Consider the following 25,920-nt stretch of genomic DNA (forward strand, 5'->3'; position numbering starts at 1 on the left):
TTCCATTCATAAATATATTTTGCAAATGAAAAATGAAGGTAAATGTTTTCTGTTTCTAGAATTACATTATAATCCTAGATCTCTGTAAACAGTTTTTTGGCAGACTGAATTTGGACACATCTGTTCAATTTCTAACCCTCAAATTTATTTCTGGTACAATGATTAATCAAGTTCATTTTAGGTAAGTGGCTGTAATGCTTGTACCACTCTGAGACAACAATGGAGGCCACAAATTACTCTCTAATTTCAAGCATTAATTAGTTAATATTAATTAGTATTTCCTTTACATACCTTTTTGCCAAAATTTCTGATTTCTCTGAATTTTCAATAGACAGGATGAAAAGGTTAATAAACCAGGTCAGTGAATACTGGTACATGGGCTCAATGTTGGCTAAATCAGCAAGAGAAAAAAACAGGATGGAAGAATGGATGGCAATAGGACGATAGCCCATGCGGGTGGCATCAATCTTTTTCTCCGTCTCTTCGGCTATTTCCTGCTTCTGAGAAATCTCATTAGCCAAAGCCTTGGAGGAAGATAATATCTTAATAGCAGTTTCATCTTCTAATATATTGCCTTCCGAAGATGAAAGAACTTCTAAAATCTTGTCTTCTATTTCTTTTAACTGCCTGGAATAAAACACAATTTTCTTAGAAGAAAAAGAAATCATTTTAAATCATTTCACGTATATGTTCTTTTATAAGAAACAAAGAACTTGCAACCGAAAGAAATGCATCACTTTGTGACAAATATCTGTAACGGTGATGCCTTATAATTAATTTCCTATCTCACAAAATGTCACAAAGATGGGCCTTTCTGCTCCAGTTCCCTTTTTAATGATCATTTATGGGCTAACTAGAGAGAAATACGGCAAGCCAATATACTCTGCCATCAAGGATCTCAGTTCGGAGTGAACAGAAAGCAGCACTCTGTTTATTTTCTGAAATTTTACATGACTTACACAGCTTTACTCTTTCTACCTATGATATAGATGTTATGAGCAGAAAGTGGGATGCAACATATTCATTTACACCATGCTCCAGTAAAAACAGGTTACCTCAGTTACACAGTGAATACTAAAACTCTCGTGCTAAAACTTTGTGGAATATTTGAAAATACCCTGCCCTGACTTCTGGCAGGCCTTCTAGCTCTTCCAGTGCCTAAGAACTTGCATGTAAAAATATCCTCAGTAATGCAGTTTTCTAAATTAACATAGAGGTATAATTCCTCACATTTTCCTGTTACACTTTCCCTTGCAGTATTCCTATTAAATCTAACAAAAGAGATCTGTAAAATGTATTTTAATTCATTCTAGTGATCTCGAAACAAATAAGAATAGTTCTGTTTATGATATTTTAAACCTTTTGTTTTCAGCTCCTTGTAATATCAAGGCTTGCTTTTCTTCTTCAAGGTCTGGCCTTTCTCGTGCCACCACAATTCCCAGAAGCTGATCTTGCATTCCCTCAGGGGTTATCATGAAGTTTAATAATGTTACCTATAAATGAAAAAATACACAAAAATTATATCATTATTTCTGTTAAAAATGCCTCTGCTTTTATGTGTCAAGTTCTGACCTTAAAATAGACTTCATTTACTATATATGGTAGTACTTGTGAAGGTGTAATTTGTAGAGACTATGATTAACGACATAGGCAAACATGATTGTTGGATTTAAAACCCAATCAGTTTCTCATAGTCAGAAATCTAATAACTCAAAGAGTTTGTTTGGTGATCAACTTATTCTCATTTCAAACTAGTGCAATTTCTGAGAACTCTTTAACAGCAAAATTCATTAGAATCAGGCTGGAAGCTATCTTCCATTTCAGTTGATCAGAGCAGCCATGGCATAATATATGGTTCAAAGCCTGGCTCTAGAATCATAATAGTTGGAGCAGCTGATTTACATTTTAAGGATTCTAGTGGTGTCAAAAGTAAAGGAAATCTTACAAAGTGAGATAAGAGAAAAGGGAACACTGTAATTACTTGTCATGGGTGAAGCATTTTTACAATCTGATAATCAGCCACTATTGTGAACTAAGGAATTTACATTTTTCTTTCTTTTTTTTTTTTTTTTTGAGACAAAGTCTCGCTCTGTCACCCAGGCTGGAGTGCTGTGGCCGGATCTCAGCTCACTGCAAGCTCCGCCTCCCGGGTTCATGCCATTCTCCTGCCTCAGCCTCCCAGGTAGCTGGGACTACAGGCGCCGCCACCTCGCTCGGCTAGTTTTTTGTAGTTTTCAGTAGAGACGGGGTTTCACCATGTTAGCCAGGATGGTCTCGATCTCCTGACCTCGTGATCCGCCCGTCTCGGCCTCCCAAAGTGCTGGGATTACAGGCTTGAGCCACCGCGCCTGGCCAGAATTTACATTTTCATGGTGTCCATCAAGACTGTCTGCTAACACCTGCTTCACCTGGGGACGTAACTGCTCTTACAGGCAGGTCTCTTTTCATTGCCCACATCTCCTGGCTCTTTCCCATAAACATGCAAACATGCTCAGGTCTCTTCTTTTAAAAAGCAAACAACAAACAAATCATTCTATTGCTCCCACAATCCTTTCCAGGTATGGAATAACCTCTCTTTGGGCTTTCACAATGACACTTATTGAAAATGTTATCTATACGTATTTTCTGCCTCCACTTCATTTCATAATACAGCCCTCCACAATCTGCTCCCTGCCCTGCCTCTGTGCACCCATCCACACACACTGCAATAAACCATAGTAACTTCCTGGCTCTGGTCACCAATGAACCCATAAGTCAATAAACACTGTCTTGCTGTTGGCTTCGTTTGAAATCCTCACCTTTTATCTTTTATTTTTTCATGTATACTGTAGTCTACCTGACCTAATGTCTTGAATCACATCTATGTTATTTTTTTAAGTCAGATGGTTCTTTATCACCATGTATCACCAATTTTTTTAATTTTTAATTTTTATGGATATATAATAGTTGTATATATTGCACCTATGCCTTAAGCATCACCTCCTACTACTCCCATTCACATGCCTTTCATTTTAGCTGCACAGAAAGGATTGTGGAATCCCATACACGCTGTCTATGAAGTGCCTCCATGTGCTTCAATGTTTGCTCTACTTGGACGCCCTTCCCCTTGTTATCCACCAGATCAGCTCCTATTCATCTGTCAGTGTGCAGATCAAGTGTTAGCTCCTCTTGGACACTTTCCCAGACAATGTGTTCTACCCCAATCACCACCCCAGGCTACTTTCTGTACTTTCTCATAGGGGTCTTAACTCCTTATAGCACACATTACACTGTATGCAACCAAGGGCATATACAACTCTCTCCTAGACCAGAATGAAAGTAACTTTAGCACAGGGGTCGTCTCTTATTTGACTTCATGGTTTTATTGTTTGGCACAAAGTCATGCTCCCTACAAACTTATTGAATGAACAATCAGAATGCCCACATTCCCCGTTCATGGAGTTGCTCTCTGCTACTTCTATTTCCTAAAATTTTAGTCACTTGATGATTCTTCCCTAGGGCATTTTTTTTTTTTTTTTTTTTTGAGGCGGAGTCTCGCTCTGTCGCCCGGACTGGAGTGCAGTGGCCGGATCTCAGCTCACTGCAAGCTCCGCCTCCCGGGTTCACGCCATTCTCCTGCCTCAGCCTCCCGAGTAGCTGGGACTACAGGCGCCCGCCACCTCGCCCGGCTAGCTTTTGTATTTTTAGTAGAGATGGGGTTTCACCGTGTTAGCCAGGATGGTCTCGATCTCCTGACCTCGTGATCCACCCGTCTCGGCCTCCCAAAGTGCTGGGATTACAGGCTTGAGCCACCGCGCCCGGCCTCCCTAAGGCATTTTATATAAAGTAATAGCTAACATGAGTCAGGCTCTATGATATAAAGAAGAGTAAGATACAATCTGGTCCCTGCCCTCAAAAAGTTTTCATTGAGTTGAGCAAACAGAGGAATAAAGAATGTACAATGGGATAAGGACTCTGAGAGTGGTAAGCTTGCAACGCTACAGGAGCACAGAGAGCACCCAACCCAGATGAGGGAGGCAAAGAGGGCTTCCCCCAAGCAAAGGACACCTGAGCTAAAACTTAAGAGTGATTGGCAGTTAGTCAAGAGATAGAAGAGGGCAACATTCTACATGGTAGAAGATTTCAACTCTGGATAATGATTGGAATGTACTGCAAAATTTAAAAACCAGTAGCGTCTGGGTCTTGTGTCCGGAGAGCTTGGTTTAATTGGTCTAGAGTATGGCCTGAGTATTTGGAGTTTTAAAAGCTCTCCAAGTGACTTTAATGTTCAGCCAGGATTGAGAACAATTGCCCTTGGCAAACAAAATAGCATAGACAAAGCAGCAGAGAAAGGCAAAGCACATTTAGAGGAATCTATTTCACCACTGGAGAGTGTGCAGGTAGGACCCAAGGAGCACTCTTCATCTACTACCTGTAACTGAAGGCAAACATTTTCTACCACATGTGTCAGAATTCAATGTGTGCAGTCAGCAATATTAGAAATACTTGCTTTTTAACACAGGAACAGAAAACCAAACACCGCATGTTCTCACTCATAAGTGTGTGTTGAACAATGAGAACACATGGACACAGGGAGGGGGACATCACACACCGGGGCCTGTTGGGGGCTGTGAGGCAAGGGGAGGGAGAACGTTAGGACAAATACCTAACGAGTATAATGGGGGGTTCCAAACCTAGATGAGGAGTTGACAGGTGCAGCAAACCACCATAGCACATGTACACCTATGTAACAAACCTGCATGTTCTGCACATGCATCCCAGAACTTAAAGTAAAATTTAAAAAAATAAAAAAAAGACTTGTTTTTTACCCTTGAAAATTCTACAAAAATTTCACCAACTACCACAGATCATCAGAGGTGACTCAGTGTTCGCTCCTGATTTCATCGTTTCCCTAATGAAAGGAGGCTCCTTAATAGGAAGTACTTTCCCAAACCCAGGTAACATCGCCACATTCTATATGGTAGTGACAATTTTGTCCAAAACTTTTACATACATTTTCGATCACAACCTAACCTAAATCGTAGCAGCTAAAAAAAGGCATTTTGGCATACCGAAATCTGAGAGTTTTTTAAAATTAGAATTTTAAGGCCGGGCGCGGTGGCTCAAGCCTGTAATCCCAGCACTTTGGGAAGCCGAGACAGGCGGATAACGAGGTGAGGAGATCGAGACCATCCTGGCTAACATGGTGAAACCCCGTCTCTACTAAAAAATATGAAAAAACTAGCCGGGTGAGGTGGCGGGCGCCTGTAGTCCCAGCTACTCGGGAAGCTGAGGCAGGAGAATGGTGTAAACCCAGGAGGCGGAGCTTGCAGTGAGCTGAGATCCCGCCACTGCACTCCAGCCTGGGCGACAGGGCGAGACTCCGTCTCAAAAAAAAAAAAAAAATTAGAATTTTAATTCGAATTTTAAAACATGTAAACTAGTAGAGAAGAAACAACTCTATGGACAAACTACCTACGTGTAGCAGGTTTTAATCAACCAAACCCAATATAGGCAGCTTATCCAAAAGATGTATTTGTAAAGCAAAAGTGTTCTTGTTTTTATGTTTTATTTCTCTTAAGGCTCTGCTGGTCTATGAAGTACCTTATGTGGATTAGAAAAAGATGTCATCTGCATGCAGAATCAGCCCCACACCAGGCCAAAGCCTAGCACCTTGGGGCTAGATCTCAGCCCTCTTCAACTTCACCTTGCTTTCATGTACAGACTGCACAACCCCAGAAGCAGCCATCACTCTCCCTCCTAAAGATAAGCAGTGTTTCTCAACTGGTGGGAAGGTTATTAAAAAAAAAAGAGTCAAAAATGTTATCTTTCTAATCTTAATGACTTTTTAAAGCACCTTTGGAGGTGTTGCCTGATTTATAAATTGTTTGCATTGCCAAGGCGCAAAGGTTTTCCTTTCTTACAAACTAAAAATAGGTAATGCTGTTACTGAGGTTGCTGTTCTCTCTACTTTTCGTTTTTGTCTTTTCATCTGTTGTTTCCTGGTGGGCGGGTCTATGCATACCTACCCCTGACATCAGCAGAAACTGAGGCTGAAGAAAGAGGCTGACGCATCCAACTTCTTAGAAAGAAACATCTAATAGGGACTTAATGAACAGAAGCCTTGTCTGTGTCCTGGGTGGCAGCAAGACAAGTCGGTGGATCCCTGTGCCATTACCCACGAGACCCAGGGATCGTGTACCACAGGAGAAGTGATTTAGAAGGGATGTGTAGAATAATTGAAGGTTGTTTGACCGAAGGGCAGGACGCACGGTAAGTACCTGCTCTTACACGAGGCACAGTAGATAAACTGGAAATCTTAGACCTTTCCCAGAACAGGGGTAAATCAGAAGCCAATTTGGTGGATTAGCTTCCAAGATGGAGTTGCTTGAGCCTCCACGTCTCCATATTCCCAGCTCCTGCTACTGGGTGGGAGATACCGTGTTTCCCTGCTTTTATTTATAAGAAAATATTTCCTCTGCAGGGACAGAGTAATTTTATTTTTGTAAGAAAATGCCCTACCTGTGGCCAATAAGTGTAAAACAGCTTCTTGCAAAACCGCTAGGAAGGCGACTCCCTCCTTCTGCCCACACCTAGGCACCTCCTCAATGGGATACTATCTGGGTTAAAAACTTTTCCCCCACTTGTCCCATGGCAGACCATGGAGGCCACTAACTATAGACTACATGGATATAATCATAAATTTATATGAGATAAACAATTTTTAAAACTCATTAAATGTTATGGAATTCTCCACTGCTTTGCCATTTATTCATGGAAAAAGGATAAAGCTTTCAAGATATTTTCCCTATTGGCATGAGAAACCAAGTCCACAAGTTACATTTGCTTTAATCCAAAAACCATAGGCACAGTGGTAGCAAAATGCATGTTTTACAACTTTCACTTCACTGTGTTCAGACACAAGGAGGTATCCATTCATATTCCATTAATGTTGGGTCTTTTCACATCAAGACTTTTCAAATCCAGTCATTTGTTCTCAAATAAACATTTAAGACCATAAACTATGGTTTCATAATTTTATTTTCATTTAGACTCAAAAGGATTATACCAGCACGACACCATCCCTTGGGTGCTTTTGAAAGCAAAAGGTACATAAAAGATCCTAAAAGTGGGATCCGGAGGAAGTATTATAATTTGTAAATGAAAGCAAGTAACTGCCTCACTACGTTTTCTAGTCCCTGTTTAATCAATCCCAGCAATTAAAAATAATAAAGCAATAAGACACTCTAGGGATCTTAAGGGTTTTGATACTGAATCATAGGTCAGTTTCCTCCCCACAGCCCTTTATGACTCCTACCATAACCAGTTATTAGTGAACTAAGAATTGTTTATGTTACGTTCAACAGTTCCACATATTTTACTGAACAGTAAAAAAGGTTTTCCACGTCACTTACTTAAACATTTTTCTCTAACACAGCTCTGGGATTTTATCATTTCCTCTTTGCTTCCTTCTTTTTCACTTATATTTAAATGTTAAATAATATTGCTAATAAGTAACACCTATAGTAATACTATCTATTGGCTTTATTCTAAGCATTTTACACAGATTAATTTATTTAATTCACATCACTCTATGACATAGATACTTTTATTATTCCCATTTGACAGATGAGAGAATTGAGGCACAGAGAAGTTAAATGAAATGTCCCCAATCACACACCTGGCAAGTAGCACCTGAATCTATGGCCTTAACTACTACTGGATATTCCCTTCCCTAGCGGGTAAATATATAGTAGATATTTTAAAGTGTTTAAATAACATTGGATTTTAATTAATTAAAAATAACCAAGAATTTCCATGTTTTAACATTCTGTTTTTAAAATTAAGCTCAAGGGTCACTCCATTTTCCCCTAGTCTTCCTGACATCCCTGAATGTCCTCCCTAAGTATATCCTCAACTCTAAGTATATCCTGCAACCCAGGACACATTGCAGCTCCACTGTGTCTTCCTAGTCACATAATTTAGTCACTTTGCATATACATTATTTATAAGATAGACCTCTGGAGAGCAGGGATCATGTTTGTTCATCTTGGAGGGAATAAATTACACCATCTCGATCCTTTCTCTGCCTCTCTGCAGAGAGATGCCTATGTTAATTTAAATATTTCCAATAAAGGTAAGTATTTGAATTCACTACATAACTCTTGCCTCTCTATATAACTTTCAAAATCTAAATAAGCATTTCTTAATGTCTTCTCCTGCTTGCTTCTGTAAATGAAAGCAATCCTTCACTCACTCACTCACTCCACAAACATTTAATGAATGCCAACCAAGACTAAGAAGTAGGACTAAAAACAGAATAAGTTGTAGCCCATAAACCTAGTAGCTCAGTTGTAGATCAATGTCTCAGGACATTTTAGTCACTGACTAAAACTTAAAGCTAAATTTCCTCTTTAAAGGAATTTTTAGTATTCTAAAAGAACAGTGATTGAAAACAGTTCTTCTAAGTAATTACATAAAATCAGATAGCAGCATCCTTAGTCTGAGAAAGAAAAATGGAGTTCTGTTTCTGAATTTCAATTTCAATAATTAGCATATTATCATTTATTACAAAGAAAGAATGTGGGTATATGTCTTCTATTTTTAACAATGAAAATCTAAGAATCATATCCATTGTAGAAATTTGATTATGATGACCTTTTTTTTTTTTTTTCCACAGCATACTGAAGGTTCCTTTATTACTTACATGTACTCACCAAAGCAAGATTTGGAAATTATTATAGCAATAATTTCAGGAAATGCCAAATAAAGCAAAATCCGTTTTTCTTAGGAAGACTTGTTCTTCTTATGATTCAGGAGGAATATATAGTCACTAATTACAAAATCTGACAAAGAAATATTCATTTTATATACTGGCCTTTACTGATGTTTCAGGAAGATAATGAGGATTTCTTAACTTGGTGGTAATATAGAAGCGGAAGTCAGGTGCATATTCAATTGTGGAGTCCCCAAGCCGGATACATGTACTCCCACCCTGCTTAAAGGTTTGTTTTAGTAGAAGAGGTTCCAAAATAGGATCTAGTTCTTCGCCAACATTTTCTAGCAACACTGGAGTAAAATCAGAAAAGATTTCATGTTATTTTAAATATTGACTATAAACATGCAACCCCTCCAAGTGCTTTCAGCCTTATAGATAAATTCTTTTCCTAGATACCTACAAAATTATTTGTGTCTTCTGAAAAGTATAAAGAAATAATGCCATAAAAATAGCTACATTCTGTGGGAAGGACTTAAGTGGTAGGTCTACCTAGTCATCCTGCCTTCTTCCCTTCTCCTGAGTCATAGTCCTGCCAGGTGCACGCTGCCTGCCCTGGGGTTCACTAGGTGTCCAGGTATTATGGCAGTAAATTTATCCATCTGAGACACCAGAGAAAAGGCATTTCCAGTTGTAGTTATTTAAACTGTGACTGTATTTTTAATTATTAAAAATGCTTATTGTAGAACATCTGCAAAGTACAGGAAGGAAGGTATAAATAAGAAATGGAAAACTGCTCCTAATTAGATTTGCTTAATTACTGTCTCTACTTCTCCTTAATATTTTAAGAATTGACTCATACAGCATATAGACTGATAGAAAAATGACACCAAGGCCAGGCACGGTGGCTCATGCCTGTAATTCCAGCACTTTGAGAGGATTGCTTGAGTCCAGGAGTTCAAGACCAGCCTAGGCAACATGGCAAAAGCCTGTCTACAAAGTCTCCACAAAGAAAATACAAGAATTAGCCAGGTGGCAGCTACTTGGGAGACTGAGCTGGGAGGATTGTGTTAGCCTGGGAGGTCAAGGCTGCAGTTAGCCATAATCAAGCTATTGCCCTCCAGCTTGGGCCACAGAGCAATATCTTGTCTCAAACATAAATAAGGAAAAAAAGAAAAATGACACAAACTACACATAGCATAACTATTGAATAAACTATTATCTCTAGTGTTATTTATCTTTCTCCACACACAGTTGAGACTAAACAACATACTGAATTTTGCATCCTAATTATTTTTTTGACTTACAGCATAAATGTTTCGCCATGTTATTGAAAACTCTAATAAGCGTGCTTGTAATTACTGCATAATAGTATATCATATTAGTGTTCTCTTTTTTAAACCAGTGTTCTATTATTAGATATTTGGATTGTTTCTTGTTCTGAATATTATAACAAGCACTGTGTTAAAAAAACTACATTTCAGAATATTTTCCTCTGATAGCATTCTAGAATGGGAATCCCTGGATCAAAGATCAGTGACATTGTTAAGGCTATTGATATCTTTGCTGAGTTAAAGTCTTACATTTTGGTGTGTGGGGTGCTACCGTAGCCAAATTTGGATGATGGTATTTTGTAGACGTCCCTCAAGGGATGGGTGTGCAATCTGGATGGGAAGAAATGGGCTCAGGGTGCTGGGGTGACAGGTATTTGGATCTCAATTGCCATGAAAATGCAGACATATTTTCTCCTTCCCACAGGTTACACCTGGCTAAATGAATTCCTAAAATTGTCTTCTTAGTGATTTGCTCCATTGCTGAGATCTCAGCCAAGGCAGGCATGTCAGGTTATTTTTAAACTCATTTTTATTTTCTACTTGCATAAAATGATTATTTTTCATTGTTAAATAATATGAATGCATCATAATGTATTAAATATGTTAATTTTCTATTGTTTAGATTGCTTCTACTTTTACACTATTATTAATAATGCCACAGTCAACATCTTTATAAATAAACCTTTGTGTTCATCTCTAATTACTTAATCAGGCTGGAGCCCTAGAAGTAGAATTAATGGTCAACAGTTATGAACATTTTAAAAGCTATTTGTATTCCAAGTTACTTTCCTGTAAAGCTGTAGATATTTCAGAGTTGCAAGGAGCACTCATTTTGTCATTTGTTTTTAAACCTATTTTTACAAAATATCACTGTATTTACAAATGCTGGACACCATGCTGGCATTGTATTTTCTTGTCATCCTCGTAACTTCAAAAAGCATGTTTTGCAGATGAAATAGGACAGGCAATCAAAAATAAATTTTTCAGTTAAATCAGCTAGTAAACGACAAAGCAAAGCAGGGACTTGAAACTGGCTGTCTGACTCCTTTGTCGCTCTCTTAACCACTATACCATACCGTCAGCATTCAATAATATACTTGTGACTTTTATTATTGATAGGTAAAAAATACTGTTAACATTTGTATTTTTGGCAGGGTGCTTTTAGCTGTTCTTTGGCTAACTATATTTTTTTTCTGGAAACTGTATACTAACATACTTGACCTTTTTTTCATTGTAGGATATATTATTTACAATTGGGTTCATTGACAAGCATCAGAATACCTAAAATGATAGCAATGACAACAAGGAGAAACTTATGTCTCATGTACAGGAGAGCCCAAGATAGTCAGCTCAAGGCTGAAAGGAGGTTGTATCTAAATAGTGAGGGATTCAAGATCCTGCCATCTTGCACCTTTACTATTCTTGGCACATGGCTTTGATCTCTTTGGCTGATACGGCCTTTTAAATCACATCCACATTCCATCCATCAGAGAAAAAAAGAAGAAATATCCTTTAAGGGTGTTTCCTGGGAGTCACAAATGGCACTTCCATGCTCATCTTTTTGGCCAGAATACAGTAATTTGACCAAACCCAACCACAGTCATATGGCCATATATAACCACAACAGAGGTTAGGAAATAAGTTCTTTAGTCTGGATGCAATGTTCTCATGTAACACAGGGGTGCTGATACTAAAGGCAAAGGTGAGTGGACGGCAGGAACAACCAACACTCATTGCCACATGCGCTAGTTTAAAAACTTTATCTGTACTTTTAAACATTGTTTTAGCAAATATTTCCCCCAGTTTTCAACTTGTTCTTATTTAACTATTTATTTGAGATGGGGTCTCACTGTGTTGCCCAGGCTGGAGTGCAGTGTGGCACAATCTCAGCTCACTGCAACCTCTAGCTCCTGGGCTCAGGCCATCTTCCCACCTCAGCCTCCTGGGTAGCTGGGACTACAGGTGGGTACCATCACACCCAGCTAATGTTTTGTATTTTTGGTAAAGATAGGGCTTCACCATGTTGCCCAGGCTGGTCTTAAACTCCTGAACTCAATCAATCTGCCTACTCAATCAATCCCAAAGTGCTGGGATTACAGGTGTGAAATATTGCCCCCAGCCTATTTTATCTTTTTGAGGCAGGGTCTAGCTGTGTCTTCCAGGCTGGAGTGCAGTGATATGATCACAGTTCACTGTAGCCTCAACCTCCAGGCTCAGGCAATCCTCCCACCTCAATCTCGCATAGCTGGAACTATAGGCATGCACCACCAGGCCCAGCTAATTTTTTTTTTTTTAAGATGGGGTCTTGCTATGTTGCCCAGACTGGTCTCAAACTCCTGGGCTCAACCAGTCCTCCCACCTCAGACTCTCAAAGTGCTAGGATTACAGGCATGAGCCACTGTACCTGACCTTCCACTTGTTTTTAAATTTGCTTATATTTCTTCTTATAATTTAAGTTTTTGTTGTAGAAATTTTCAAGCCTTTCTCAAAATAAAGAGAATAGTATATAATTGGTACCTGATATACCTACCAATCATCCTGCTTTAAGCCTTGTAAATTCGGCCAGTCTAGTTTCATCCATTCCTTATCTAACCTGGATTATTTATAAACAAATCCTAGACATCATAAAACTTCAGCTGCAAGAATCTCTTGAAGCTAAGAACTGTTTAAAAATTGATACACCTTAAAAATTTAATAATTCACAGTTTTGTCAAATATCAAGGCAGAAAATATAATTCCCCATTGTCTTAAGGTATTTGGCTTATACTGTTATGGCTTAAATTAAGATACAAATAAATTTCATAGGTTGAAACTTTTTCTTTTCAAATACTTTTTCCAGGCCGGGCGTGGTGGCTCACACCTGTAATTCCAGCATTTTGGGAGGCCGAGGTGGGTGGATCACGAGGTCAGGAGATGGAGACTATCCTGGCTAACATGGTGAAACCCTGTCTCTACTAAAAATACAAAAAAATTAGCTGAGTGTGGTGGTGGGCTGCTGTAGTTCCAGCTACTCGGGACGTTAAGGCAGGAGAATGGCGTGAACCTGGGAGGCGGAGCTTGCAGTGAGCTGAGATCGTGCCACTGCACTCCAGCCTGGGTGACAGATATATATAAAAAATATATATATAATATATTTATATATATAAAAATACATACATACAATATATACAATATAAAAAATATATAAACATATATAATATATAACATATATAAAAATATATATAACATATATATATTTTTCCATTGTATATTTGCTTAGGACATCCTTTCCCATCAAAGGACTATGTTTCCTTTTAGCATTTGTCTTTTTTCTTTCATATTTAATTTTTAAACTCATCTGGAACATATTTTGATGTGAAGTGAAACTCTGACCTAAAATGTTTTTCCACAAAGCCAATTTTCCTAATACCACTTGCTGGTGTATTGTATCATTTTCCTGTTGGTTTATAATGCTTAATTTATAGTGCATCAAAGGCTTACATATATTAGGGTTCATTCCAGAGCTTATTCCGTTAATTCGAATCTTACTCTTCTGAATGTTTTGTGGCTCATTACTCTTTTTTCTTCTAGGTTATTATTTTCTAAACATTTATTTCTGAAAGTTTACATCTTTACAACTTTCAGTTTTCCCGTCAGAGAAAAAGAGCTGTCGTACTCAAGCCTTCTCTCGTTTTTCTGAAAAGTTTTGTTTTTTTCTCACTTTTTATTGTTAAAATTACTCCACGTTTTTATTTTGTTGTTTTGTTTTGCTTTGTTTCTATTCACTGGTTGACTATAATAACTCCCCACCTATTTTGGTTCTCAGTTGTTACCGATTTAATATTCTTTTTGGAATATATCTATTCCACTGAATTTTTAAATCCTGATACCTTTCAGTTAATTATCTTTAGTTGTCTAGATGAGGTATATTGTTTATAAATATGATAATGATAATTTTGTTTCCTACTTTTCTTTTGTTTTTGTTCAATATATCTGGCCCTACTGAATCAATTGTTTCTTCCTTTAAATGTTATAGCAGCTTCATTGTTTCTTGTTTTATTGCATTGAAAACAACTTTCCTAACAATGTTAAACAATAAAAGTGATAACAGATATCAATTTTTCATTTTCACTCTTACATGATCATATTTTTAAAATCTAATTTGCTCAACCATTTTGAATCGAAATTCTGTTTAAGATTATAATGTTTCAGTTTCGCTTATTGCCTCAACATTTATCAATATTAATTTTTTGCATAAAATCTGATATTTAATGTTGGCTAAAAATAACTATATATTTCCATCCCCTACTCACCCTAACATTTTTCCTAGTTTTAAATGCAATTAAGAGTGTCTATATTAATATATGTATCACTTTTGAAGCTAAAATATACATTATGAAACTTAAATATTACAGACTTGACTCTTTTCTCCCAATTGTGAAAATTTATTGTCTTACTGCTAGAATCAAGTCTTAATCCTGTTAGGAAGGATATTTGTAGTGTCTTGATTTCAAAGAAATATATCCTTAGTACTGAATGTTTATTATATTATACGTCTCACTGGAAAATTAAAAGCATTTTAAATTTAAAAAGAGAAAAAAATGTATAGGTACGTGAATTACCCAGAAGGCTCTCTTTAATCTCGCTATTTTATTTTGACTTCTTTAACTTTTAATTAGATCAAAATATATACCATGTTGAAATTATAGGAGCAAATTCAAGAGACAGACTTCTCTTCATGTTTCTATCATCAAGATAAACAATTTGCTGGTTTATGTTAAAACCTCATTTCTCATTCTCAAGTGCCAGACATTACAGTACGTGCAAAGCTTATGGGAAACCAAGACTACCAAGACTAGGAATCCAAGCACACAGCCACTAATATTTTTGAGTAAGGCAGATCATCATCTCACTCAAAACAAACAGTTACCCTTAGCAACAGAAACATAACGAGAATTAAATGTTCTTTTCAAATTTCTCTTGCATGTAGGACATTAAATGTCGATTTTTTAGTTATGAACTATCTACATTATCCCATGTGAGACTTCAAATTAACAGAAAAAATTCTTCTTCTACAACTTATGTTCAACTCTGTAGCATATTTTATCAAAAGAAGACTCAACAATTACTGAGCACCTATCAGGTCCCCTTAAACAGCTTGTAGTAGAGAAACAAATGGTTATGCACATAAAATAAAAGCAATCATGGAAATTCATGAAAGTTTCAGTGTTCGTACTTCATTGGAGGGGTCGAGATGTCACAGAAAAAGAAGTATTTGAGCTGTATCTTAAAGGACGGAATTTAAAGGAATCCACCAGATGGATGGAAGAACAAAAACAAGCTAAGAGATTGAAACAATGCCATGTTGTTTTAATACTGGCTGCTCCCAAGTACCCTGCACTCCCATCTTCTAATCCCCATTTTGTCTGTAATCTCTTTCTGCCCCTTTAACCTATAAGCTTCATGAAAGTAAAGACTGAGTCTGTCTTATTCATGATGTTTTTAGTACCTACCACACTACCTGGTACATGGCAGTTGCAAAATAAATGTTAATTAAATGAATGAATGGACAAATGAATGAGCAAATGAAAGAAACATTAAACCAAAGGTAGTTTTGTGTTCCTGGTTTGTTACATACAAGGGGGAAAGAAAGTAAAGTGCTGGGAGATAAGAAAAGTAAGGAAGGCTCAGATATGATAAATTCTGCTGTCGATATAAAGATTTTTTTTTTTTTACAGATTCAATGGAAAGTCATTAAAATATCTTCTCTACAAATTGATTTATCAGCAATCTTTGTATGATTAGTATTTTACGCACACCTTATTCATTGGTGTAGCTAATACAGATGTACCTTTATTTTCTAGAATGCTGGCTTTCAAACATTTTTTTTTTTTAAGAAGCAGAATACTTCTTTTCAAAGAGGATCTTATCATAAACTGCAATATAAAAAAGAAAAGTGAGACCTGCTCTGGTTGAAGTAGAGGCAGGTAGTTGAAGCAGGCAGCTGAAGCAGGCAAAAACTTCTGCCTGCTCAACCCAGGCTGCCTGAGAGGGACAACAGATCAAAAGCCACTGTCCCTGAAGAGGCCAATATTTAAAGATAACTCCTTAAATGGAAGAGTCTTTATGTCGTAAATGTATAACAGTAACCAATTCTTTTACTTGATGGTTAAATATAGAAATAGCTTTAGAATCTGACATCTCTCTCTCCTTCCATTAAGAGATTAAAACTTTTCACCCTTCTCTGATGACTAACCTTAGAAAGCATTGTAAATAATCATTAGCATTTAAAAAGTATTTTATTCCAAAAAGTAGGTTAAATCAACTGAAAGAAAATCTTGCTTGTGTAACACAGGAAGCACCAGACAAAGGCAGAAGACTTAGGGACTAGTTTCAGCACTCCTCTTAACTGGCTTAATTAGTATATAGTATGGTGATATGCTATACACATAAATAGAAAGGGGACATCCATCACTAACCTTTACTGGGACCAGTATAGTTAAGGGGTAGTTAATTACCTTGGTTAAGCCATTTAATTAACATTCTCTAATACCTCACTTAACTTGTCAATAAAATGAAGTGGCTGGAATTACCACTGGATTTCCTTTTTTTAAAATTATTGTTGTTATTATTATTATTATTTTATTATGCTTGAAGTTCTAGGGTACATGTGCACAACTTGCAGGTTTGTTACATATGTATACATGTGCCATGTTGGTGTGCTGTACCCATTAACTTGTCATTTACATTCGGTATACATCCTAATGCTATCCCTCTCCCCTCTCCCCACCCCACAATAGGCCCCAGTGTGTGATGTTCCCCTTCCTGTGTCCAAGTGTTCTCATTGTTCAATTCCCACCTATGAGTGAGAACATACAATGTTTGGTTTTTTGTCCTTACGATAGTTTGCTGATAATGATGGTTTCCAACTTTATCCATGTCCCTACAAAGGACATGAACTCATCCTTTTTTATGGCTGCATAGTATTCCATGGTGTATATGTGCCACATTTTCTTAATCCAGTCTATCATTGATGGACATTTGGGTTGGTTCCAAGTCTTTGCTATTGTGAATAGTGCCACAATAAACATGCGTGTGCATGTGTCTTTATAGCAGCATGATTTATAATCCTTTGGGTATACACCCAGTAAGGGGATGGCTGGGTCAAATGGTATTTCTAGTTCAAGATCCTTGAGGAATCGTCACACTGTCTTCCACAATCGTTGAACTAGTTTACAGTCCCACCAATGGTATAAAAGTGTTCTATTTCTCCACATCCTCTCCAGCACCTGTTGTTTCCTGGCTTTTTAATGATCGCCATTCTAACTGCTGTGAGATGATGGTATCTCATTTACCACTGGATTTCAAGCTTTTCTGGCCACAACTCAAAGTAGCAAATACATTTTACGACTAAGTACATATATATGCATATAAAATTTAAACAAAAAATTTCATGAAATAATGCCTACCTTTATACTATGCCTTGTAGCCTACTATGTTCTATTCCTTCCTATTGCATCTTATTAACAAAATATTGGTCATGACCCACTAAATTGGTTATCTCTCCCATGGTTGTGACCCATACTTTGGAAAACACTAAACTGATAATCTCTATGGCCCTTTTGGGTCTAAAATTATGGAATTCTAACACCAAGATTTGTGACTGACATCACAGAAATCTCCAGAATGTCAAGCATATGGCAGATGCTCAGTTATCATAATTGTCTTTTACTGTGTCAAGGAAATTATTTGAATATTTAAATTAACCTAAGTAATTTTAATTACTTAATGTTTTGGGTTTTGTTTTTGGTTTTTTCTTTCTTTCTTTCTTTTTTTTTTTTGAGACAGGATCTCACTCTGTTGCCCAGGTTGGAATGCAGTGGTGCTATCATAGCTCACTGCAGCCTTGACCTCTTGGGCTTAAGCGATTCTCCCATCTCAGCCTCCTGAGTAGCTGGGACCACAGGCACATAGCACCATGCCCAGCTAATTTTTGTATTTTTGGAAAGATGGGTCTCACTATGTTGCCCAAGTTAGCCTCAAACTCCTGGGTTCAAGTAATCCTCCCATCTCAGCCTCCTGAAGTGCTGAGACTACAGGCATGAGCCACTGTGTCCAGCTTACTTAAAAGTATTTAAGGTGCCAGTTCCTTCAAGACGTCTTCCCCGATTCCTCTGAATTTCTACAGTACATCATCTATGCCTTTCTTATTATATCATACTAAAATATGATACACATAAATCATACAGTAAATGTTCAACAAAAAACATACATTGATCAACAGACACTGCCATAAGTATCCAACATACATAATTTATTTCTTCTTCATTCTATATGGTTAAAATATAGATGGGGAAACTGAGTCTCAGGAAGCTCACTGAAGCAAACACTGAGTGACAGAGGCAAGTACTCTGAATCCAAGGCCAGTTCCCTACCCATTAACTACATTGATCCCAATAAGAATTAGTGATAACCACTTTCTAACTTTATTACAGTGATGCATACACACACACACACACACACACACACACACACACACACACATATCTGATCTTACTGTTAAACAGGCAAAATATTTAGTAGTAGAGATCATGTTCCCCTTTTCTAAGTAACTCCTATATTACATTCTATATGCTAAGAACACCAAATGAATGAAATACCATGTGTGCATGTGTCTATGTGTCTATTACATAAACATAAAATTTCATAGGTAGACTTAGACTGTCTTCATTTCATACTTATTCTAATAGAGCCTTAAACTATAATTAATATTTTAAAACAAACTCCCTCTTAATATGCACAAATAAGGTGTCCATAAGACTACCTGGAATATTTATTATGATTCTTTTATATTATATTATGTCTAATAACAAGTGAGACTTGCTGCACCATCCTGGAGCTAAATAGATTGTAGTTTCCTAAGTGTTTACCTTTATTTGGTCATATAGTCAAAATCTGATGGGCCACGTGAATTTAAAGCATGACTAATAACTCCAATTTACTCAAATCACAAGTTTTCTGTTTTTTCGTTTTGATAAATGTGACATCTGCATAAGGGCTGTATTGAAAAATCTTTGTCATGTTTTTTTTTTTTGTTTTTTATTTTGTTTTTGAGACGGAGTCTGGCTCTGTCACCCAGGCTGGAGTGCAGTGGCACGATTTCGGTTCACTGCAAGCTCCGCCTCCCGGGTTCATGCGATTCTCCTGTCTTAGCCTCCTGAGTAGCTGGGACTACAGGCGCCCGCCACCGCGCCCGGCTAATTTTTTTTTTTTTTGTATTTTCAGTAGAGACGGGGTTTCACCGTGGTCTTGATCTCCTGACCTTGTGATCCGCCCGCCTTGGCCTCCCAAAGTGCTGGGATTACAGGCGTGAGCCACCGCGCCCGGCCTCTCATGTTTATAATCTATTTTAGATGGCAGATAATAACCAGGCACATAAAGTCTGTACTCCCCTCTCTGTCACTTCTTTTTTTTTTTTTTTTGAGATGGAGTCTCGCTCTGTTGCCCAGACTGGAGTGCAGTGGCACTCTCTTGGCTCACTGCAACCACCACCTCTCAGGTGCAAGCAATTCTCCTGCCTTAGCCTCCTGAGTAGCTGGGATTACAGGCATCCACCAGCATGTCTGGCTAATGTTTGTGTTTTTAGTAAAAACAGGGTTTCACCATGTTGGCCAGGCTGGTCTTGAACTCCTGACCTCAGGTGATCCGCCCACCTCAGCCTCCCAAAGTGCTGGGATTACAGGTGTGAGCCGTCACCCATCTCGCCTCTCTGCCACTTCTATAGGGTAAGTTGAGAGAAGAATACATAAATAACTGAACTAGTGTTGTGTTAAAATACTATTGGCATATATCAAGTGGCCTTTTTAAATGCAGAATTGGAGACATAATGAGAACTAAAGGGAAACAACAGACAAAAATTAAAACAGTTAAATTAGGGGAAGCATCACAAATGAATCTTGAGACAAAGAAAATCTCCTAACCTTCTGGGAGGTTTATAATCTTTAAAATTCTCATTTGATTAATTATCATTAAATAATGAAAAATGTTAACCAATTTGCAGTTTAAGATAAGTCTGGGCCAGGCGTGGTGGCTAATGCCTTTAATCCCAATGCTTTAGGAGGCCAAGGAAGGCAGTTTGCTTGAGCCCAGGAGTTAGAGACCAGCCTAGGCAATATGGTAAAACCCCATCTCTACAAAAAATACAAAAATTAGCCAGGGGTAGGAGCATGTGCCCGTACTCTCAGCTACTTGGTAGGCTTAGGTGGGAGGATCGCTTGAAACAATCTATATAGTTTTGGGTTAATTGTGCCCTCCCCAGGCAGTTCTGTAATGTATCTTAGTTATTCAACTACATACCAGGAGTACCAAACTGGATGCAATTTTCCAGAGTCCTGACATAGTCAGGTTCACTAAGTTTAATCACATAAAGACTATTGGCTTTTTCCATGTTCTTGATCCATTTATTAGCCTGACTTTGAGGATCTATCATCAGAGGCCACCTTCTTGCATTCCTGAAAAGGAGGAGAAAGATGATGCTGGTCAAGCCATGGTTTGTTTTCACACTATTTAATCATGTTCACAGCACAGGTCACTTTTTAAAAGTTTGCCCTTTATTGTAATATTTTACTTTTTAACTTATGAGAAACTATGTTCTTAAAACAGAGACATGTAGATTGAGTGGGTTACCTGAATGGCAACTACAGAAACCATCCTGCAAAATTAACACAAGTTATTATACTTTTTGGAAAGTTACAATTTCTAAATGTTAAATTACACTTTTGAAAATATTTGCTGTTCTTGCTAATTATGTCACAGTGACAACCATCAAGAGGACTGCGTTGGAAATATGGAAACTCCAGTTCTTCACTAAGCCCTCCCATTAATGAATCATGTGACCTTGGGTAAGTCACTTTGCTTCCTTATTTTCCACATGCTAGCATTTGTACAACAGGGAAAGAAGTTTGGAATATTATATCTCAAAATCTAGACCATTAAAGAAATAACGGCCTAACAAAAAGGTAAAAAGCATAATTTTATATCATCTAAACTTCATAATATCCAGGGACACTTAAGTGTTAACACAATTGTTGACCCAATCTTGGTTTCAAACACTTGTGTATTTAGTGTCATATATGTAGTTCATTACATATTTGCTTTATGATAAGAACAAGGGCAATACCCCAGGAGGAACCCAGTTTATTTTCTAGGATGTAGTGAACAGATAAGTTCATCAGTATCTACCATTACCATATGATATCCAACCACATAGCTTTCTACCTTGTGTGAAATGTAACTGGCAATAAAATCACTATTCTTTTTCTTTCTCTTAGAAGTTTCAATCAACACAAGCTATAATCCTGACCAGTTTTCTTAAGATACTGCCATGCCCTTCAAAAGTGAGCACAGCATGGGAAGTATGACATTTCAATGAAATTAAGTGAAAAAACAAAAAACAAAAGTGAGCAGAGCAAATTCATTTAGGGCATTAGAAGAGCAGTAGGAGAAAATAAAAGATGACTGAGGCAAAAAAATTGAAAAGAAAAAAAGGTAGGGGGGTAAAACAGGATAACATATTAAATTCACTCTCATTATAACATAAAATTGGAACATCAATGGATAACTTGTCCCCCAAAATAAAAGAACATATTTTTATCAGTTAGATTTTATTTTATTAGTTAGATATAGGTATAAATTAACATGTAGCTTAGGCCGGGCTTGGTAGCTCATGCCTGTAATCCCAGCACTTTGGGAGGCCGAGGTGGGAGGATCACAAGATTAGGAGATCGAGACCATCCTGACCAACATGGCAAAACCCCCGCTCTACTAAAAATACAAAAATTAGCCGAGTGTGGTGGTACGTGCCTGTAATCCCAGCTACTCAGGAGGCTCAGGCAGGAGAATTGCTTGAACCAGGGAGTCAGAAGTTGCAGTGAGCCGAGATCTCACCACGGCACTCCAGCCTAGCAACAGAGCAAGACTCTGTCTCAAAAAAAAAAAAAAAAAAAAAAAAAAAGTAGCTTAGATAAAAAAGAAAACAGTCTTCTTATCCTCCAATGTGAGCATTATCCTTGTGTCACTCTGGCTGACATAACAGTATACCACTGACTGACTGGCTTAAACAACAGAATTGATTTTCTCACAGTTCTGGACCCTGAAAGTCCAAGACTAAGGTTTCAGGAGGTTTGGTTTCTGCAGAGCCTCTCTCCTTGACTTGCAGAGAGTACCTTCTTGCTGTGTTCTATATGGTCTTTGCTCCATGCAAGATGTTCTGGTACTCCTCCCTCTTCTTACAAGGACACCAGTACTATTTGATGAGGGCTCCCCCTTATGATCTCATTTAACCTTAGTTACCTCGTTAAGGGACCTATGTTCTGGGCCGGCATGGCGGCTCACGCTTGTAATCCCAGTGCTTTGGGAGGCTGAGGTGGGCAGATCACTTAAGCCCAGGAGTTCGAGACCAGCATGGGCAGCATAGCAAAACCCCATCTCTACAAAAAACAGCAATTAGCCCAGCGTGGTGGCGTGCACTTCTAGTCCCAGCTACTTGGGAGGCTGCGGTGCGAGGATCACTTGAGTTTGCAGTGAGCCAGGATTGCATCACTGCACTCCAACCTGGGTGACAGAGTGAGACTGTGTCTTAGAAAAAAAAAAAAAAAGAAAGGACTTATATCCAAATACAGTTACATTGGGAGTTATGGCTTCAACATAAAAATTTGGTGGGGCAGCATAATTCAGTCTATGACATTAATTATGTAAGAAAAGACATCAAAAGAGTAATGTAACATCTTAGATGCAATTAACTAATGAAAAATCACTCTAAAGAGAGTGAGAGAAGGGAAATTAGAAAGAAATTAAGATATAAATATATAAACAGTTTTCATTCTGTCACATTTTAGAAATATATTTTTAAGTTTGGAGGATTATGTGAATGTTAAACAGCATTTATGTTTTCCTAAATAAATTGAATTACTCACTCTTGTATCACTTGCACATTTTTTAGCCACAATACCTATGTTCATCCTGTCTATTTGTCCAAAATGCACTTCTCCCCCATCTTTTCCCATTTAAGTCCTACTCATGTCTGAACATCAGCTCAAAAGCTATGTAGTCCACAAAGCCTCTCTCCATCTCTTTTCTCTCTGAACTTCTTTAGCAATTCATCCATGTTATATTTATGGTATTTGCATATAATGGTACTATTATATTATGGTAATTCTATAATTCCTTAGCTGCATCATCCAACTAAATTGTTTATTCCTTCAAAGGAAGGGTCCGTGCTCATTCTTTATTCTTTTTTTTCCTAGATCAAATAAAGGTTGCATGTGATAATCCACTGATATAGAAACAGTAAAGTCATGGGGCAAACACCACACAAATTAAATAATTCTAAAACTTAAAATTCTCTAAGACATTATCCCTGCACAGAAAATACTTGTCCAATGAGCAGCATTTCAAAACCAGAGGAAAAGACATCTGATGCTAACCAAGATGGACCAGGCTTTTTACAGCCTGCCTCCTTCACTGATTACATCTAAAAATGTTGAACAAAATACAAAAAACAACTACTTACAGATTCTAAAAGGTAAATAATAACAAATGAATGGGAGGAAAATCCTAACTTGAGGAATTATCAGTAATGGGGTAGTGAGTTTTCTAAGTTTTTCTTTCTTTCTATTTTCTGGCTTAGTGGGGGAACCGTACAGCAGGCACAGGTAGCAACAACTCAAAATAGATAACTGAAAAAAATGACCATATGTGAACCACACAGCATGGGCATAAATCCATGTTTTATTTCATGTTTTGCTTTTTTTTTTCTTTATTCTCTTTTGTCTCTACCCCAAGGTTAACCCCACTCACAGAACTGTATTATCACGACAGAAGAAGCAGTGGTGCAGTTACCCAAAACACTGAGCAAAAACCTGTCTTTCTGGACAGAAGTAAAAACAGAGATCCCTGTTGTGCACAGAATGTAAGGGAAATCCAAATATTTTTCTCTCTTTTTTCTTACCACTTTGCCCCCAGTGTTGGCACGAAATTGTGCAATAGCAAGGGAAGAGAAAATTCTGAAGGAACTTCATCATTTGGCCATTAAAAAAGTATACAAAAAGGTGCCCCTAGGATATGGAAAGTGGGGCAGGAGTGGGAGAAATTCTGAGGAGAAAAGACCTGAAGCTGTGCATGCATGGAACACATCTAAAGAAGCATATCAGAGGCTTTAAACAATATCATAAATCCTAGTCCATTTAAGTCCTGAGTAATGAATGCCGAGGAGTAGATTCAAACAGTATAGTGAAGGCTTACAAATCTGAACTGACATTGCAACATTACCTACAGAAAGACAGCTAAGAGACTGCTAAACCAAAAAAATCAATCTCATCCAGAGGATTTTGACAGGACCCAGAGTCTCATATTCGAAATTTCCGGGTTGCAATCCAAAATTACTCAACACACAAAGAATAAGGATGTGGTTAATTCTCAAAGAAATAGACAGATTTGAAATTACCAGAAAAAAAACTTTAAAGCAGATACAACCATACACCATGAGATAAAGGTGAACATTTTTGAAATACACGGAGACATTCTCAGAAGCAAAAGAAAACCCAAAAACGATTATGAGAACTAAATGGAAATTTTAGAACTGAAAAACATAGTATCTGAAATGAAAAGTCCCATACTATGGGCTCAATAGCAGAACAGAGGTAGCACAAGAGTCAGTGAAGTTGAAGATAGATGAATATATATGGTCCAATTTGATCAACAAAGAAAGACACTATCAGACTGGATAAAACAATATGATCCAACTGTTAGCTATCTATAAGATACCCACTTTAAATATAATAATATAGTTATATTTAAAGTAAAATGATGGTAAAAGATATACCATGAAAACACTAATCAAAAGAAAGCTGTACTGGCAATAGTAATATCAGAAAAAATAGACTTCAGAACAAGAAAACTATCGGGGGACATATGCAACGACAAAAGGGTCAATTCATCAAGAAGACATAATAGTCTTTAATGCGTATGCCTCTAACAACAGAGCTCCGAAATACATAAAGCTAAAACTGATAAGACTGAAGAGAGAACAAGTAGACAGAAAATTAGCAAGGATATTGAAGCCATGAACAACAGTATCAAACAAATCAACCTAAACAACTTTCAATGCCCTTCACTCAATAATAGCAGGATATTTTTTTCCGAGTATACATGGAACATTACAAATATAGACAAGATTTATGCCATAAAACAAACCTTAAAAAATTTTAAACAACTGGAATCATACAATGATAGTCTGAAAATAACAAATAAATTTGAAATTAAAAACAGTAACAAAAAATACCCTAAAAGTCTCCAAGTATTTGGAAATTAAAAAATATATTTCTGAAAAATCCATGAATCAAAGAGGAAATTTCAAAAAAAATTAGAAAGTACTTTAAAGGAAAAGAAAATTAAAATAAAACAACAAAATCTGTGCTATATAGCTAAAGCAATACTTAATGTGAAACATATAGCATTAAATCTATGGATTAGAAAGGAAAAATCTAGAATCAATAACCTTCCACCTTAGGAAACCAGAGACATAAAAGCAATTTATGCCTAAAGCAAACAGAAGCAAAAAATAATAAATATTAGAGAAGAAATCAGTAATACCGAAAACAAAAAAAGAACGGAGAAAAACAGTGCAACCAAAGGCTTGCTCCTACATAGGATCAACAAAATTGATCAAACTCTAGTCAGATTGACCAAAAAAATAGAAAGAATACACAAATTATCAACATCAGAAGTGATAGGTGAGATTATCATTACAGACTCTATAGACATTAAATAAATATTAAGGAAATACTATAAACAACTCTCTGTTCATACATTTAACAGCTTAGATGAAACTGAGCAATTTCTAAAAAGACAGAA

At 37.2% G+C, this 25,920-nt stretch overlaps 1 protein-coding gene across 1 annotated transcript in view; it reads right to left on the reverse strand.

The window, feature by feature from the left end:
* DNAH7 (dynein axonemal heavy chain 7) overlaps positions 1-25,920 on the reverse strand; it is a 358,505-nt gene that overhangs the window by 66,074 nt on the left and 266,511 nt on the right. Inside the window, exons 48-51 of the mRNA XM_023217897.2 lie at positions 20,365-20,519; positions 8,858-9,048; positions 1,360-1,493; positions 292-627 (exon numbers count right to left, since the gene is read on the reverse strand). Of these exons, the coding sequence (XP_023073665.1) occupies positions 292-627; positions 1,360-1,493; positions 8,858-9,048; positions 20,365-20,519 (816 nt within the window). The remainder of the gene's footprint in view (positions 1-291; positions 628-1,359; positions 1,494-8,857; positions 9,049-20,364; positions 20,520-25,920) is intronic.

The sequence above is a fragment of the Piliocolobus tephrosceles genome, chromosome 11, assembly GCF_002776525.5.
Source record: "Piliocolobus tephrosceles isolate RC106 chromosome 11, ASM277652v3, whole genome shotgun sequence".
NCBI lineage: Eukaryota > Metazoa > Chordata > Mammalia > Primates > Cercopithecidae > Piliocolobus > Piliocolobus tephrosceles.